Genomic DNA, 16,284 nt, shown 5'->3' with positions numbered 1-16,284 from the left:
TTCGGGACACACTAGTTGTCGTTCATTTAAAAACGAATGCTTAATTAAAATAAACTAAACATTTGACGTTTTAGAGTCTTCACTTCAAAAGGCCAAAAACTACAATGAAACTGCAGTAACTTTCTTTGCTTAAAACAAATACTTACCAACATCTTTATTGTGCTCTGTGGATAACCTGTGCAAAAGGTACAAGTTAAAAAAAACCAAAACAATATATATGGTACAGGTATGTATCCATGATACAAAATAAATAAAAGGATAAATTGGTAAATGGCCTGGCCTGTATTTATATAGCGCTTTACTAGTCCCCAAGGACCCCAAAGCGCTTTACATATCCAGTCATCCACCCATTCACACACATTCACACACTGGTGATGGTAAGCTACATTGTAGCCACAGCTGCCCTGGGGCGCACTGACAGAGGCGAGGCTGCCGGACACTGGCACCACCAGGCAACGGGTGAAGTGTCTTGCCCAAGGACACAACAACCGAGACTGTCCAAGCCGGGGCTCGAGCCGGCAACCTTCCGATTACAAGGTGAACTCCCAACTCTTGAGCCATGAATTTTCTAGCACAATCACATCCAGCAGATATGCAACTCCATTATCCTTTTATTTTAATGTTTATTTCTTTATTGGGTTTGTCTTGGTGGATAAATCTGATTGGATAAAGGAGCAGCTGTGTTTACCTGCTAATGGATGTATATAAGGCAATATGCATGTATGCACCATACACCTGGTGTGTATTACTGAACTCTTTGAAATTGCACTAATTGAAATGCTTTTTTAATTTTGTGTTTCCGTTGTTGTTGTTTTTTAAAACAGTGTTAATTTTTTAATCTTCAAGATCTAAGTATAAAGCTGGAGAACTAGCCCACTCTTGAAACCGGTTTTATTTCATAGCTGATTTTCCCCCTACAAACCACCAAAAGTTAATAAAATAAACATCATTATTAACAACAAGAGAAATCTGCAGCATATGAGCTGCAGCAACATCTGGGTCAATTTATCATAGAACGTGACCAAAGTTTAAAAAAAAAAAAAACATTTGAAGAAAAACACAAAAATGAATTGATGGAGGACTGCCGACATCGAGAATATGGCATACGATGGCAAACAGCACCTACAGCAAGACAATGGTAACTCTGTCCATAGCAGTGAAGGCGGTGGGAACTGACATTCAACATAACAGACATCAGGACGTACTGAGGTGACATGCGGCTTCTCACATGCAGAGATGTGTACCAAAAATAAAATGTCCATTGGAGGAGAATAAAGCTGTTAGGGACTAAGAGTGTCCAGCAGTTCATTAAAGACTCTTTTTCACATTCTCATACAACCGCTGCATGTTCTGCTTCCTCAACATTCACCATCTCTCCCTCCATCTGTACTTCCACCTGAGAGTTCACCACGTGCTGCCCGTCAACTTCAGTTGTGGTCACGTGTACAACCTGGATCTGCACTCCAGCCTGTTTTAATCTTTCCATGTCCTCCTCACACATCTCTGCCACCCCTCCATCCTCCATTACAACCGTGGCAGTCTCTTCCATCTCCATCACATCTACAGGCTCCACTGTGACGTGTTCAACCTGAATGCCGTCTTCCAACAGGACAGTTTCGGCTCCCTCTATGTTCTGTGCTGCTATGGTGAGAGCAGCGGTTGCAGCAGAGTCAGTAATGACCAGTTCGTCGTTTAACTTATCCTCGATGGAATGGACCTCTTTGAGGTGTGCCTTCAGCTCTTTCGGCTGGGTGAACCACATGTCACACATGGTGCAATGGTTGGGCTTGACTCCGGTGTGGCTCACAAGGTGGTCTTTGAACTGGTCCCAGCTGTTGAACACACTACTGCAGACCTGAAGAAGGTGGAGAGCAAAAGAAGAGGTCATGATCATAGCACAGTAATATAGGGAGTAAAGTGATACAACAAATTACAATACAACAATACAACAGTATGTACCGGGACTTTTACTTTGAAAACTGACACGAGTTTCAGTGCTTTCAGTGAGTTTCAGAACAACTTTCCGAATCCCTTCAGTGAGAACCTGATGGCCCTGATTGAGGACAAACTGTACCTGGCATTCATAGAGTTTCTTCCGTCCCTTCTTGGCTCCCGCCCCATTCTGACAGGCTGCCATATGGCACTTCAGTGTGCTATTCCGTGCAAATCGCTCATGACAATCTGGACACTCGTAAGGTTTTTCGCCTAAAAATGGGCACAAAAGACAGACATGTGTCTCAATGTCAGAAACACAAAAACAAATCTACTGGACAACTATGATAACTTATGTTTAGTTGCCATACCTTTGTACTTTTCATTATAAATAAAGTGAGTTCAAACAGTGTGAAATTTTCACCTGTGTGCTTTCGCAAGTGCTCCTTAAAGTGTCCGAAGTGGTCAAAGTGCTTCTTGCAGTATTCACAAACATGCACTTTCTTTTGGGGTTTCTGGTTTCGAGACAGTTCCTCAGCATCAAAGTGAAATGTGCTGATGTGCTGCTTCAAGGCACCCTCTCGTGTGTAAGCTTTACCACAGTGGTTACACACGTGGGGCTTCTCCAGCGAGCCCAGGTGTGTTTTCAAGTGCTGTTTAAGATGGTAGTACAGCTTGAAGCTGCGGTCACACTTGTTGCAACGGAACATGTTGTCTGCTTGAGAAATCTGGACCTCGACAATCTCGACATTCTCCAGCACCTTGGAGGCAGTCACCGTTTCCTCATGATACACAACCTCATGCTAAGAAAAAACACAGAAAGAAAAAAAACTAAACAAAACCTCTGAGTTAATTATTTCATGCGTATCAGTTTAACAGTAGAAATCAGAAAAAAATGTGCATTTCAGCTTTTATACCTCTTCTATTCCTCCTTTCTTGATCACCTGTATTGTTGGTTGCCCTTGCTGGTATTTGCTAGTTATGTCAGCAAGAAGAGCCAAAGCAGAATCATCTGATGCAGCTTGAGCATTCTTTGCCGCATCAACCACTTCCTCCAGCCCCGACTCCTCCACCTCAATGGGCCCTTCACCTATAACTTCAATCTGCACCTGCAGAACAGGGAAAATATTCAGCCTTAACAACTAAATATAGGACATCAAGCTGACTATAAAAGTGCACTGCAAGCATGCTGACCTGCTCCCCTTCCACTGAGGGTAGGGTTTCTGTAATCACATTTGACGTCTCAGCAATTTTCCTCTTTTTTCCTTTGCTCCTTGCTGTCAATGAAGAGCTTTCATTCATTCTACAAAAGAGGATCATTAAGAGGTCAAATGTTATTCTATTTATTTTTAAGTGAAATCTGGTCAATTCTAAAGCCAAAAGTGATGAGTTCTCACTTATTGTTGAGCGCTTTGATGGCTTCCTGCATCTGTAAATACTCAGCTGCTTTCCAGACATCATATGCCTCTTCTTCACCAGCTACAGCTAGTGTGGCTGTGTATGTGAACTCCATCAGCTGACGAAAGGCAGTGTTGCTCACACCTGTTAAAATATGACAGTAAAAGCAGTGGTGAGTAAAAGCTGATCGTGTGTAACAAAATATCTGTCTATCAGCAGCAAGTCCCAGCTTGGAATACAGCAAGTCTTACAACAAACTTGGAATACTTACATTAAATATAATGCAAAATCTCTTTCTGACACCAATTTAATTTTTGAATGTCTGCATTTTTCATAGTCAGGGATGTACTTTCATATGTTCCTATCACTTAGAAAAATATTCTACATAGCTCTACTACCAAGAGGTGAGAGTGTAATGGTCAAACTATTAAAAAACAAACAAACTGAAAACTGTAAATCAAGCAAGCAAAGTTAAAGCAAGCAATAAGACTGACTGATAAATCAGCTGTCAAACACTAACCAGTATAATCTATATTAAGGATATATTACAGCCAGTATGCAAAGGAGTTCTTAAATAATGTTTCCAAGTGTTTCCACTATAAAGTTTGCCCACCAGAGAGCTAAACCATAAACTGCAATAAACTGTAATGTGTCCTCTCAGAAGGCATCTAAGTCATGAATTAAAAACAAACAAACTAAAACATAAATCTGACATCAAGCTCAATACTATTATACAATTTGTTAAGTTCTCAAACAGCAATCTTCTCATTTTTCTCATAATCCACTATGGCTCAAGCTATGATCAAGAGTACTTATTTGGATTAAGGAAGGGAAGGAGGGAAAAAAGCTTTAGTAAAAGTTGAGTTAAAATCATTCGGTTTTGTAAAACCACATTTACTCTAAACTACTGTATTAATAGTGACAGCGAAATTCATCTATAGGTGGAACAGTCTCTCTGGACATATTCTTCCTGTTATGACACAATGTAGTCCCGCGAGTATAACTAACACACTACATACCTTCTATCTCCACCAGTGGCTCTTGGGTATAATCCTGAAAAAACTTGTGGAAAAATTGACTGCATGCTGCCAACACTGCTTTATGGGCTCTGAACTGGTGTCCTGGAAAAGACATGAAAAATGGAAATTAGTGTTGCCTCAGAATTTAACGTTAAACTTATAAAGATTACTTACACCAAATGCCTGTTTACCATCCACTATCAAGGTAATATCTGTAAACTGATCCAGCTGTCGCTGTTCGTTAAGTTTGTCCATCATGACTTTGTAATGTGCTGGGTACTCGCTGCCCACAGTGGCCTCCACTTCCACCTCCACCTCCGCTGCCATTATTGTCTGATCTGTCTTCTGTAGGAAGAGAGGAAGATATATATATATATACACAACATGATCAACCTTGCTCGTTGTTACAATTTTACCACACAAATCTTTCTCGCAGCCTCATTTAAATATTATTAACTACATGCTGGCATTTAATGAAGGTTCTTTTAAGTTACTTAATGTTATTAGTAACAGCTGTGTTTCCCTACTATTATAAAGAAACGACTGCTCATTGTTTATGCATTACAAGACAAAGAAAATATTTTGGGACCACTGCAGCTGACACTAAATCCAAAGCAAAAAAAAAAGAAAAAGGAAAGGACTTTTGTAGTAAAGCAGGAAGTTCACCAGTTTGTTCAGATTGTTACTGACTGATATTCGCCAATCATCTCATCTGATGTGTCAATATGAAAATGTTTTAGTGCGTTTTTTTAGTTTTGGTTTTTTGGCAGAAAACAATACATATGAAGATGTTTGGCTTATTTTAGAAATTGTGTCAATACACAGTTTGTCCAGCAGGGTGTGCTCCAGCTCAACTGTTTACACTGCTCTCAAAACAGCCATTCAGTCAGGTCCAGAAGTATTTGGACAACGATTCAATTTTGCCTCTGCACACAACCAAATAATATTTTAAATGAAACATTCAAGTATAGATTAAAGTGCATTAGCTGTTTAGAAGGTCATTTAGGCTTTAAAACAAGTTTGTTTAAAATATAGTTTGCCATGTTCGTGGGCTCAAAAGTAACCACACAACTGAGAAGCAGTTTCATGGCCAGGTGAGGCATGTTGCCTTGTGCTTCCATAACAAATTACGCACACAAAAGATTTGGAATCAACTTAGTGGCTTTTCACTGGAACAATCAAGATGAGGTCCACAAAAATACTTATATGAGGGAAGGTGCTGATTAGGCTGAAAATTCAAAACAAACCTATTAGAGAGGTAGAAGAAATTTTAGAATTGGCCACACCAACAATCTGCAAAATTCTTGAAAAGAGCTAGCTCAGCTACAAAAACACCCAAAAAGCACCCACAAAAGAAGAGGACTACAATTTCCTGCTCTAGGGGGGAAAAAAACCTTCCCAACATCTAATAGAATCAGCACTTGAGGTTTGAGGTGTACTATTGTCTACAATCAAGAGCCTTCATAAAAGCAAAAACTGGGTTTACAACAATTTGTCTTTAAGACTATTCCAGGCAAAGTCAAAAACAGGCAAACAGCTCATAAGCTGTAACAGACCACATCTTCACTGGTGATTATTGATCACGCAGAGCAGCAGGATGAATTCTAAAGTGTACAGGGCTCTACACCCTGTTCATATTCAACCAAATGTGGGTGGCGTCATTCCTGCAACCACAGTGAAACTTCTCCGGACTCAGCTCAACAGTTCATGCTTTTTAGATACTGACAATTCCGAAGAGAGAGACTCACAAAGAGACGAGGAGGAACTGAAGGCACTCGTAGTTATGGCCTAGCAGAGCATTTAACAGCAGGAAATTATTAGTTGATTAATCCAGTAAACAACAGTGTTATTAAAAGCTTCGTTGACAGGAAGAAAGTTGCTGCCCTTTGTAACGCTGTACAGTAATGGCACTACGTGATATTTCCCACTTTCTCAAGTTAAACTAATTTTTGTTTCTTTGATTTGTAGTCAGCGATTTACACAATTTGATACGTCCTTATTAATGTGGTACAACATAATGTAAACGTCAAAAGTTTTCCCATTAAGGGAGCATGTTTAGAATTACAGGGCGGTGTCTTAAAAGAAGGGAGACCTGAACGATAAATCGTAAACATTTAATTACTACCGGATATTAAATAATACCACTGAAAGGTTTGGTGTGCTTCAAATCCTTTTTTGGCACATGTTAGCTGAGCTCCGTGTTAGCTTAACTAGCCAACACATAATCCTCCCCCCAAACCGAGACACAAAATAAGCCATTTCACACACTCGACGGACGCGTCTTACTGCAACCCCGCTTACCATGAATAGACACATCGCCACAACCCTTTTGGTACTGAAACATGACGGAAATAAACATGGTACAGCTCCACAGTGTTGCAGGTAACGGGCCTCTTAGCACGCTCGCCATTTCGCGTTTGACAATCAACATTACGTCATCAAACCGCGCATTAAAAAACACTTTTCCCTGACAGATATTCTAATTGTAACCATAGAGGGTCGAAATACACATTGCAAGCCATCGGCATACATACCTGAAGTTTGGTTATGCTGCTTTAGAAAGTTATTTAGCGATAATATTTCCTTCGACGCATGTACCGATGTCCTACTCTCGTTGCTCCAAAAAGGGCGGTCGTTCAAGCTTCAGGCCTCGGATTCCCAGAAACCCTTGCGAAGTCAAGGACGCCGGGGAGCGTTGCTTGGTGACAATGGAAAAAGACAAACACTTACCTGGCTGGGGGAAATAACGACTACCAAACAAACAAAAATTTAAAATCTTTATTCTCTTGTCATTGAAGTTCCTTTATTTTAATTTATTCAACATATCCACATTCTACATTTTGGGGAAAAAAAACTTAATTCAACTGAACTCTCACTTTCATCATTTACTTTTTATTAAACGCATGTATTAACTTGAACCAATTTTTTCTTGTGTATGACAAATTAAAATAAAAGTATGAAAACAAAAAAATGGCCAAATGGAAACTTTCACCGGATAGTGGCCTGGAAGATCAAAGTTCGGTTAAGTTCATCCTACTGCATAAGGGGGATTAGTGCGCTTGATGATTAACACGAGTTGAGTTAATTATCTTAAGAAATTCCAGCTGAAACTCGGAAGCTCTGTTAAATTGAGGAGATGGGTGCACCAGGACAACTTTGCTCTAAAATAAAACTTACTACACTTTTAACTTGGTAGTCTCACACCACATGTCACATGTTGGCAGTGTAACTGGCAGTTTGTGGACACAAATGCAGGACTCATGAGATGAGAAATAGTTCAAGTTCAAGTTCAAATTTTATTCGCCACATGCAGTGGCAGGTTGCCCTGCAGTGGAATGAACCCGCCCCCCGACCTTACACACACGACACAGACATCACACGGGGATACAAGTCAGAGAATGGTTGCATTCCAGAAAAAACACTGAAATGTACACTACAATGGGAAAGTACAAGTGGAAAAAAAGAGACCTCTACTCATGCTGGGCTATAGGAGGACAGCATGAGAACAGGAAACAAAAAACTCCTCTGCACAGAAAGCACATAAATGTCTACAGTACAACATTATAGAGCACATGACCAGCAACAGGGTTGGGTAGGGGATAAGGAGTAATCCCAGGCAACACAGCAACCATCCTGCCACTGCACCGTCTCTCCAACGTGGGCCCAGACCCGCCTGGTGTTCCCAGGAGGCAACAAGCATCGAAGGCATTGGAAGGGGAGGGGGGATGAGTGAGTGCTTATCAGTGTAAGTGTATGTGTGTGCGTGTCCATAATTCAGCTGAGACAGTGTCCTTCGCCCTACCAGGCTAAGTAAACAATCTACCAGCCAACCCAGGTGGCCTTGCATGGAGTGGGAAGGAACAGACTCAACACAGTCGTAATCAGGGAGTTTTTGTTCGGCTCCAGCCTTGAGCCCACAGCTGGCGCCGAGGGGATATCAGCATTAAATACATTCAAAATCCATCTTTAATTCTGAACCTCACAGGAAGACAACAAGTCCAAAACATTCGCAGGATAGCAGAACACAGGAGACAACAAAAGACAAAAGAATACTGAGACAGTATACACAAGATATTGAAGGGAGATGTAACAGGTGAGGACACAGATGACTCCACTATCAAAGTACTCAGAAGGAAGTTAAATTAAACCATGATGCCCTGGGATGTCCTATCCTGGGTTCAAGTAATGAACGGACTCTCTTTCCAGCGCCCTGGCATAGACTTTATCAGGGAGGCTGAGGAGGAGTGTGATCCCTCAATAGTTGAACACACCTGCTGTCCCCCTTCTTAAAGATGGGAACCACCACAATCCAGAGGTACCACCCCTGATCTCCACGCAACATTACAGAGGTGTGTTGATAAGACAGCCCTACAACATTCAGAGCCTTCAATAACTCAGGGCAAACCTCTCATCCACCCCAGGGGTGCATAACCAAGGAATTATTTAACTGCCTTAGTTACCTCGACAGTTCCCCACCCAAAGGTGCGGGGAACGAACCCTCTTGTCCTACGTACAGGCAGCAAGTCGATGGGATACTAGGATACCCACCCCAGCACGCCACCTCTCACCACGGGCAACTCCAGACTGAGACAGAGTCCAGCCCCTCTCCAGGACACTGGTTCCAGAGCTCAAGCCATGCGTTGAGGTGAGCCCAACTTTATCTAGTCGTGCCAAATTATGTATCTCTGACAGAAATTGTTTCCCCTGCATCGGGACCTTGGCACAACATCGGACGGGATTATTTCAATAAACCAATAACATTTTGACTGATCATTATTTGTATCCTTCAGTGACTATACAGAACTGTACTGAGCTAAAACCTCCAAAATTTCAGAAGCAATAAGTCTTTGGACAAGGGGAACAAATTGTGTCAGGATCACCCTGATATTATTTGTATCCCACTGTAACTTTACTGTATAAAGAGCTAATATCTCTCAAATTTCTGGAGTAGTTAGTCATTATTAGAAGTGTTTATGAACTAAAAATCATGAATGTGGGATACTGTTTGTCCGTGATTTCAAAAGGCCAGTGCATGCTCCCGACGCAGGGGAAACAAATTCTTTCGGGAATACATAATTTGGCAAGACACCTCCACCACGATAAGATAGCATTCCGGGGAGGGGTCATCAGAATAAAACATCAGAATAAAACAGGAAGATCACCATAACTGAATGAGAACACTAAATTAACATGACACAGGAGACACTGAAAGACAAAACACAGTGAGGATTCTAGAACAGAATGAAACACAAAAGGGAATTCATTAAATACTACTTAACCTAGGCACACATAGACCTCTGGAATATATAAATCGCATCCAGGAAAAATATCAACAATACAACCTGTGTCCAAGACTGACCACGACACTTAGCTCTTTCATATACACTAGTTTGGTGAATAGTTGTTAGTAGGCTCTGTTGAAAATGTTATGCATTATTGTAATGTGATCAGTGTGGCATTAAAATAGGTTACAGTATATACCACAGCCCCAGGCTCTATAAATCAATAACTTGGCAGGTCAGTCACGTCATGTTCTATTGTGTCAGCTGATTGCTACAATGAAATTACGACACCACCTCAATGCACCGATCAGGTGATATTCTTTTAAAGACCTTTAGTCAGGAATCAGAATCCAGAACAGAAACAGTACCAATGAAGGTTATCAGTGATCTTCTTATGGCCTCTAACTGTGGACTCATCTCTGTACTTGAACTGCCAGACCTCAGTGTAGCATCTGATACTGTTGATCATTTACTGCAGGAATCAGAACACATCACTGGCATTAAAATAAATGTGCTGCACTGGGGAAAATTGAGAATCAAGTCTATCTGATAGACTCCAATGTGTTCATGTAAATAGGGGGACTTCACACAGCAAAGTTTGTCATGGAGTTCCCCAGGGTTCTTTTCTGAATCAAGTGCTTTTTACATTAAACATGGTTGCCTTATAGGCAATTTTATAAAAAACCAAAGACATTTCTATTGCTATGCAGATGATACCCAGCTTTTTATCTTAAAAATTCAAATAAAGCACTTCACTGTCAGACTGCATGCATACTTTTGGTTCCTAGATTTCTAAAAGTAGAATGGGAGGCAAAGCCTTCAGTTATCAGGCCCTTCTCCTGTGGAACCAACTCCCAGGGAGGGCTGGGTGAGGTGACTGTTTACAATCCATTATGCTGCGATAGGTTTAAGCTGCTGGGACAGGTTTGGCAGCAGACCATATTGAACTGGACAGGCAACCAACTTTGCTTGACCAGGCAACGAACAAAATAAGATATTATTAATTACAACCGTATATGCATAATACACTGTTAAATCCTCCCAATTCTTTCGATCTTTGGGCTGAAGGAAGGACAATACTCGGTGTATAAATGCCCAATCAACAATTACTTTATTACATACAATACAACACTTTGGAGCATGAACCATCCGGATGGGGAGACATGCATGAAGAGGGACACAGCAAATCTCAAACTAGGTGGAGGGTTACTCAAACTGGCCCCCACCTAGTTGTAAAAACTTAAACATTCACATTCTTTCTAACTCCTAGCGAGCCTAACTTATGGCCTTGGCTCCCTATTTTGTCTGCCTTCAACAACGGTGGGGGTGAAGCTCCCGTGGAATGTGCTCTGTCTCCTCTACTGTCAGAAAAAGCAAAGTCCTGACTCTCTGAAAACAGTATTTCTTATAACTCAGCAGTATAATGCATCATAAACAATATCATTCATTCACACTGAATCAGCAGTCTAATGTAATACAAATCAGTTTAATAACTGTAATAGTTATTACCTTCTTCTAATTCAGGAGAATAATACAAACTAAAACTACAAAATAATTTCACAATCTTTAATTAGGGGCATAACATGGCATAAGATAATATTATAATCCCACAACACTCATAGAGAAATGCAGCTACAGTAATAAATATAGCAGGCATCTCTTAATTGTAGACAACAGTACACCTAAATCATTGGATCAACTGGGTTTTCTTTGTACTAATATAGGGTCTTTACCATACAATATAAAGCACTTTAAACCAATTGTTGTTGTGAATTAGCACTATATATATATGAAGCTAAATTGAATTAAATTCATAGACCACATTCACTCTATGCACTCCATGTGTGGACTGCAACAGCATAACCTCCTATTAACTCTACAGTATCACTTCTGCTTTTACTTACGTGCTGCAGTGTGCATAACTGCTGGTGTTTTTCCTTACTTCTTATCATTAGCATAATCCTCTGTCATCCCCCGAGGTAAAACTACAACAGATATTGCTACAGTATTTGGCCGTTGTGTTCCTGGCACAGACTCTTTGAATCAGCAGGAAATTTGCTGCTCCATCTGTCATCTGTTTTGTATCAAATATATCAATATGGGAATATGGAAGGATGAACTTGTAGAGACATGAAGGGTGTTGGAACAGTGCAAAAACACAGTCAGTTCCAGATATCACCTTATAGTTACATCACCATGTCTGCTAAGGCTTTTTAATTCCTTGATGAACCCCAAACTCACCGATATTTGCTTACCTGGTTAAAACCAAACTGGACTTTGCGCTTTCTCAATTACATGGCCCACATCTGCAGAAAGATAACACTCTAAGAGTGTTTGTACTTTGAGTCCGTTTACAGCTTTTATATAATCAAACTTTGGATTGCTTGCTTACTTCAATATGGCCCCTAACAAGGTTACCGAATGTACTTTCAAAGTATTTTTTTTCATTAGACTCTTTTGCTGTTCTTAGCCTTACTGGTTCTCTGCACTTTAGCATTTTCCCCTTTGTTGTTTGAGTGATTTAAATTCCTCTTTCAGTGGAAGCATATAAGAACTTGAGTATTATTTACTTGATCTCTAAATTTCTGTACTATTCATTACTCATGAAGCTTTGTTTATCTTATCATGCTTATGCATTAAGCTGCAGCATTCCTCAGTTGTGCCAGATATGCATATATGCATGGGCCTTCCCTACATGTTTTTCTGTGACTTTGCAGAAGCATGCTGGACACCCACCAGAGTCCCGCCCTGTGTGTTCTGCAGAAAGTAAGAAAGAGAATTGCACAATCTTCTTCCATATTTTGGCTTCACAATATACCTATATATGATATGTTACATATTAACAAATCAACAGCTTTGATTTACAAGTCAAATGCACACACCAGCACTTACATAAGATAGGCAAAAAAATTTTGTCCTCACACATTCCTTAAGGTCCCTTTAAGGACAAACTACCCTTTGGAAACTGTACATGTGCCATTATAAACATCTGTGTCCTGTCAGCAAGCGGATTTCATGCACTGTGACTTTTTAACTTGATAAAAGTGTGATGATCAGCATACTGCTGTGACTGAACTTTGTCCTCCTTCCTGATAGAAAAACAACAGGGAGGCTATATAAGGAGGGACAGAGGAGGAGGAGGCTTGTTTTTGTTCAGAGAGTTGCAGCCACGCAGAGCTGAACAGAGGGTAGGAAACTTTTTAACCAAAGGGTAAGTAACAACATTTATTATATTCTGTTAACTTACATAAAGTAAAGACCCATAAGTCAATGTTTAACTGCTGCAATAAGTAAACTGTTAAAAAACAAAAACAAAAAAAACCCCCATTAGAAACCAGACGCTGGGGTATTTCGCAATATAGAATTTTTTGATGAGTGCGCAGGTTCACTCTGCATAAACTACAACAAATATTTTGCTTGAACTTTTCTGCTTGTCATATATTGCAGAACATATTTTTAAATATAATATTCAGTCACAAATCCTCTTAAGTTATATTTTTATATTACTTTTTGTATTTACTGCATCACTGGACTAAAATTTGTGTTGCAACACCAGTGAAAACTTCATAAAAGTGCTCTGCTCACTCTTACTAATTGCACAGATTTTGATATATATCCTATATCAAGTCCAGAAAGATTCCTAGTATGATATGAGGAATGTAAAAATTGAACACCTTCTCTGACCTTTTGTACTAATAGGCTGTGTTTTTCTGCTGAGTTTCATGCATTTCTTTCTGTTCCTTTCTGTTTTTTCTACCCTGTTCCTCTCTGAAACTAAAGTTGGGGCAGTAAGGAGGCGCCACAGAAATGTGGGCAGGCCTCAGTCTGCTCCTCACTCTCTGCCTGCTCCATGGGGGTGGGGCAGAGAGTGAGGGGGGAGGGCCCCGCTGTCAGCCACCTTCAGACTGGAGGATAGGAGACGTGGAGCCTATGAAGGGGTCAGTAGGTCGAGTGACGGTAGTGGCCCTTTTACAGGCCAGCTGACTGTTCTGCTTGGTGCAGGCTTCCAGGTATGTGCCCGTCATATGACAATGGTTGTATATCACACTTCTCATTATTTATAACACAAAAAGTGTCATGACAATGGATCAGCCCTGTGGCAAAGCACAAGGGACTGTTAACTGAGATATTATAGGAGATTTTTAAATTTGTTAAAACTGTCAAATAAATCTTTCTATTCATATTCATAGAAGACATTTTTACTTTGACATATTGCTTTGATACTGATTCCCAATGCTCTTCTTTTGAGCAGACTAGATGGCCTGCAGCAGAAGCTGGAACGTCAGGGTCTTAAGAATGTGGTCTACATGGTCGTTAACCACCAGGGGGAGCAATCACGACATCTGCACCCTTTGCTGGAGGCCAAACTTTCCAAGAACATCATACTCTACAAGCAGGACGGGCAACAGCCTGATGTTTGGCAGACTCTGGCTGGAGAGAAAGACGACTTTTTCATTTATGACAGGTTTGACATGAAGTGGAAAATTCAGTTACATTTTTCTGGGAAAACCAATAGAACATTGTAATTTTGGACAACATATCTCACCTCCACAAGCCTAATCTTACAATGCTTTTCTGTCCCTTTGCAAACAGGTGTGGCCGTCTAACCCACCGCATTTCACTTCCATATTCCATCATTGGACAGGGCCATATTGCGCAGGCAATCAAAGACACCTACTGCAAGCGCCTATGTGGCGACTGCACACATGAGGTATAGATCAAATCTAACAGAGAGTTGTAATATGATCATCATATAATAATTGTTTAATCAGAGGCAAGATCTTAAACTGTAATTTATGTAATCTCTGCTTGTAATTTCAGAGTGCTGAGATCCCAGAGGAGTGCAAAGATAATGCAGAGGTCCAGCCTGATGCCCCAGCTGAACAGGACGACACCAGACATGGTCATCACCATGGTCATGGTCATCAGAATGGTCACGGTCATCAGAATAGTCATGGTCATCAGAATGGTCACGGTCATCAGAATAGTCATGGTCATCAGAATGGTCACGGTCACGGCCACCATGGGGATAATCAGGATGTTCATCCTCGTGGCTTTGGCCATGGCAGTGATCACAACAATGGCCATCATCATAGAAATCACAATGGTGCCGACCAGACACAGCACGGTGTTAGACCACATGGGCATTTCCATGAAGGTGACATGCCTCAGACCCAGCATCATTTTGATTTAGGCCAGATTCCCCAGGACGTGCACAATCAACAGGTGGCACAGGAGGCTCATGCAGTCATTGAAAGGCCTTGATTATCTAGGACGAACAGGTGAAAGTTAAAGTACAACTGACAGGGTCTGATGGGCTCTGACAATGAAATTAAGAGCAGCTGATGCTGACACTGACGCAGGCTGTTTGGCGAGGCAGGGAGTGAGCAGCCAGTCGGTCTCTGACACTGTGATGAGGCGTTACCCACCTCCTGACGGTGACACGGGCTGATAGGCGATGCAGTCAATGACGTTAGGGAAACCTGACAGTGACGCTTGCCTCACGCTGCCTGACAGGAGCCTCAGCCAGCCCAGTGAGCCTGACCCCCAGGTGTTGTTAGCTGAGGATGAGAGCAGCTGTAAGCTGGTTCTGATGTCAGCTTCATATTAACACCAGTCAGCAACACCGGGGCCAAATGCTCTTTTTACCAACAAGTATTACCCTGAGAGAGGAGGGTGGGCATTCCTGACAGTAGAGCAATGGGTTAAATTAGAGTCAAGCAGCTATTGTGAGCTTATCATTGAAGTAATTTGAATATGATTTAAAGAATATCACAATTTTAACTATCTCAATGTATCTGTCAGTGGGATGCCCTCCTCCTTTCTCAGGAGTGTATGTGATTGTCATGTTTTCAAATTAGCCCCCCCATTATGTTTTTTCCATCCTTTATGAAACCAGATGCAGAAACTATGATCTAGTGGCGTCTGTATGATGTCAGGCTGGAGAAAAAGGAGAGGGTAGTTCAAAACATGATAAACGCTTCAAGTTTTTAAAGTTCAGAAGTAGAAATGACACAAAAAACTGCAAATAAAAGTAAAAGTAATTTAGAGGAAATAGTCAACAAGAGCATCACAGTTTATGAATTAGTTAAAAATATGTCTTACGGTTGTATTTGCCTTTTTATTAGGGAAGTCCAATAGCACTGATCCATTACTGAGGAAACCCCCTAAAAGACATTTAAATATAAATCTAAAAACTATAGACCAATCATTTTTTTGTGGGGCATTCTATCGATTATCATTCTTAAGTACATATATAACAGCAGTAACTAACACATGTTTTGTGCACAAGCTTTAACATATCTCAGGTGTGACCTTTTTCCATAAGAGAAAATCTTCAAATTTTGAGTACTAACAGTACAATTTATTCTTTCACTTTTCTTTTTTACCAAATTTGGTATTTAGCCTTCAGAGTTCACACATTGCTACAAGGCTTTTTTTCTTTTTCTTTTTTGAAGTTCAGGAAGACAGCAAGGAAAAACGAGAGTAAAGCAATGAATGACTGTTTGAATACGCTCTGTTCTTAGTGATGGTTTCAGTGGGAAGACATCAGTCACCCTGAAAACCTGAAGATCGGACAGAGAACTGTATTGGAATTGTATGCAAGGTGAAAAATGAGAGTTGAATAAAGATGGCTCAATTACTCTTCTAGA

General features: G+C 40.7%; 2 protein-coding genes across 5 annotated transcripts; one reads left to right on the top strand and one right to left on the bottom strand.

Annotated features, from left to right (window-relative positions):
• Window positions 1-802: 802 nt before the first annotated feature.
• znf131 (zinc finger protein 131) lies at window positions 803-7,006 on the bottom strand. 3 transcript variants are annotated; one of them, XM_005741713.1, is made up of 9 exons: window positions 6,884-7,006; window positions 4,541-4,694; window positions 4,350-4,451; window positions 3,330-3,474; window positions 3,127-3,235; window positions 2,850-3,041; window positions 2,357-2,735; window positions 2,075-2,205; window positions 803-1,855 (listed from the first exon to the last, which is right to left on the bottom strand). In XM_005741713.1, exons 2-9 carry the CDS (start codon window positions 4,674-4,676, stop codon window positions 1,331-1,333), a joined length of 1,719 nt encoding a protein of 572 aa, XP_005741770.1. In that variant the 5' UTR covers window positions 4,677-4,694; window positions 6,884-7,006; the 3' UTR covers window positions 803-1,330. The 3 variants fall into 3 exon arrangements, with proteins under 3 accessions (XP_005741770.1, XP_005741768.1, XP_005741771.1); XM_005741711.1 differs by lacking the exon at window positions 6,884-7,006 and adding an exon at window positions 6,651-6,759; XM_005741714.2 differs by lacking the exon at window positions 6,884-7,006 and having other exon boundaries at window positions 804-1,855; window positions 4,524-4,579.
• Window positions 7,007-12,758: 5,752 nt separating this feature from the next.
• selenop (selenoprotein P) lies at window positions 12,759-16,284 on the top strand. 2 transcript variants are annotated; one of them, XM_013913071.1, is made up of 6 exons: window positions 12,759-12,842; window positions 13,412-13,641; window positions 13,884-14,096; window positions 14,225-14,342; window positions 14,453-14,543; window positions 14,616-16,284. In XM_013913071.1, the coding sequence occupies exons 2-6, from the start codon at window positions 13,439-13,441 to the stop codon at window positions 14,894-14,896; spliced, it is 906 nt and encodes a 301-aa protein (XP_013768525.1). In that variant the 5' UTR covers window positions 12,759-12,842; window positions 13,412-13,438; the 3' UTR covers window positions 14,897-16,284. The 2 variants fall into 2 exon arrangements, with proteins under 2 accessions (XP_013768525.1, XP_013768524.1); XM_013913070.1 differs by having other exon boundaries at window positions 14,453-14,600; window positions 14,637-16,284.

The sequence above is a fragment of the Pundamilia nyererei genome, unplaced genomic scaffold, assembly GCF_000239375.1.
Source record: "Pundamilia nyererei isolate P.nyererei 1_Seehausen unplaced genomic scaffold, PunNye1.0 scaffold00113, whole genome shotgun sequence".
Classification (NCBI taxonomy): domain Eukaryota; kingdom Metazoa; phylum Chordata; class Actinopteri; order Cichliformes; family Cichlidae; genus Pundamilia; species Pundamilia nyererei.
This window is presented reverse-complemented; position numbering and strand designations above follow the sequence as displayed.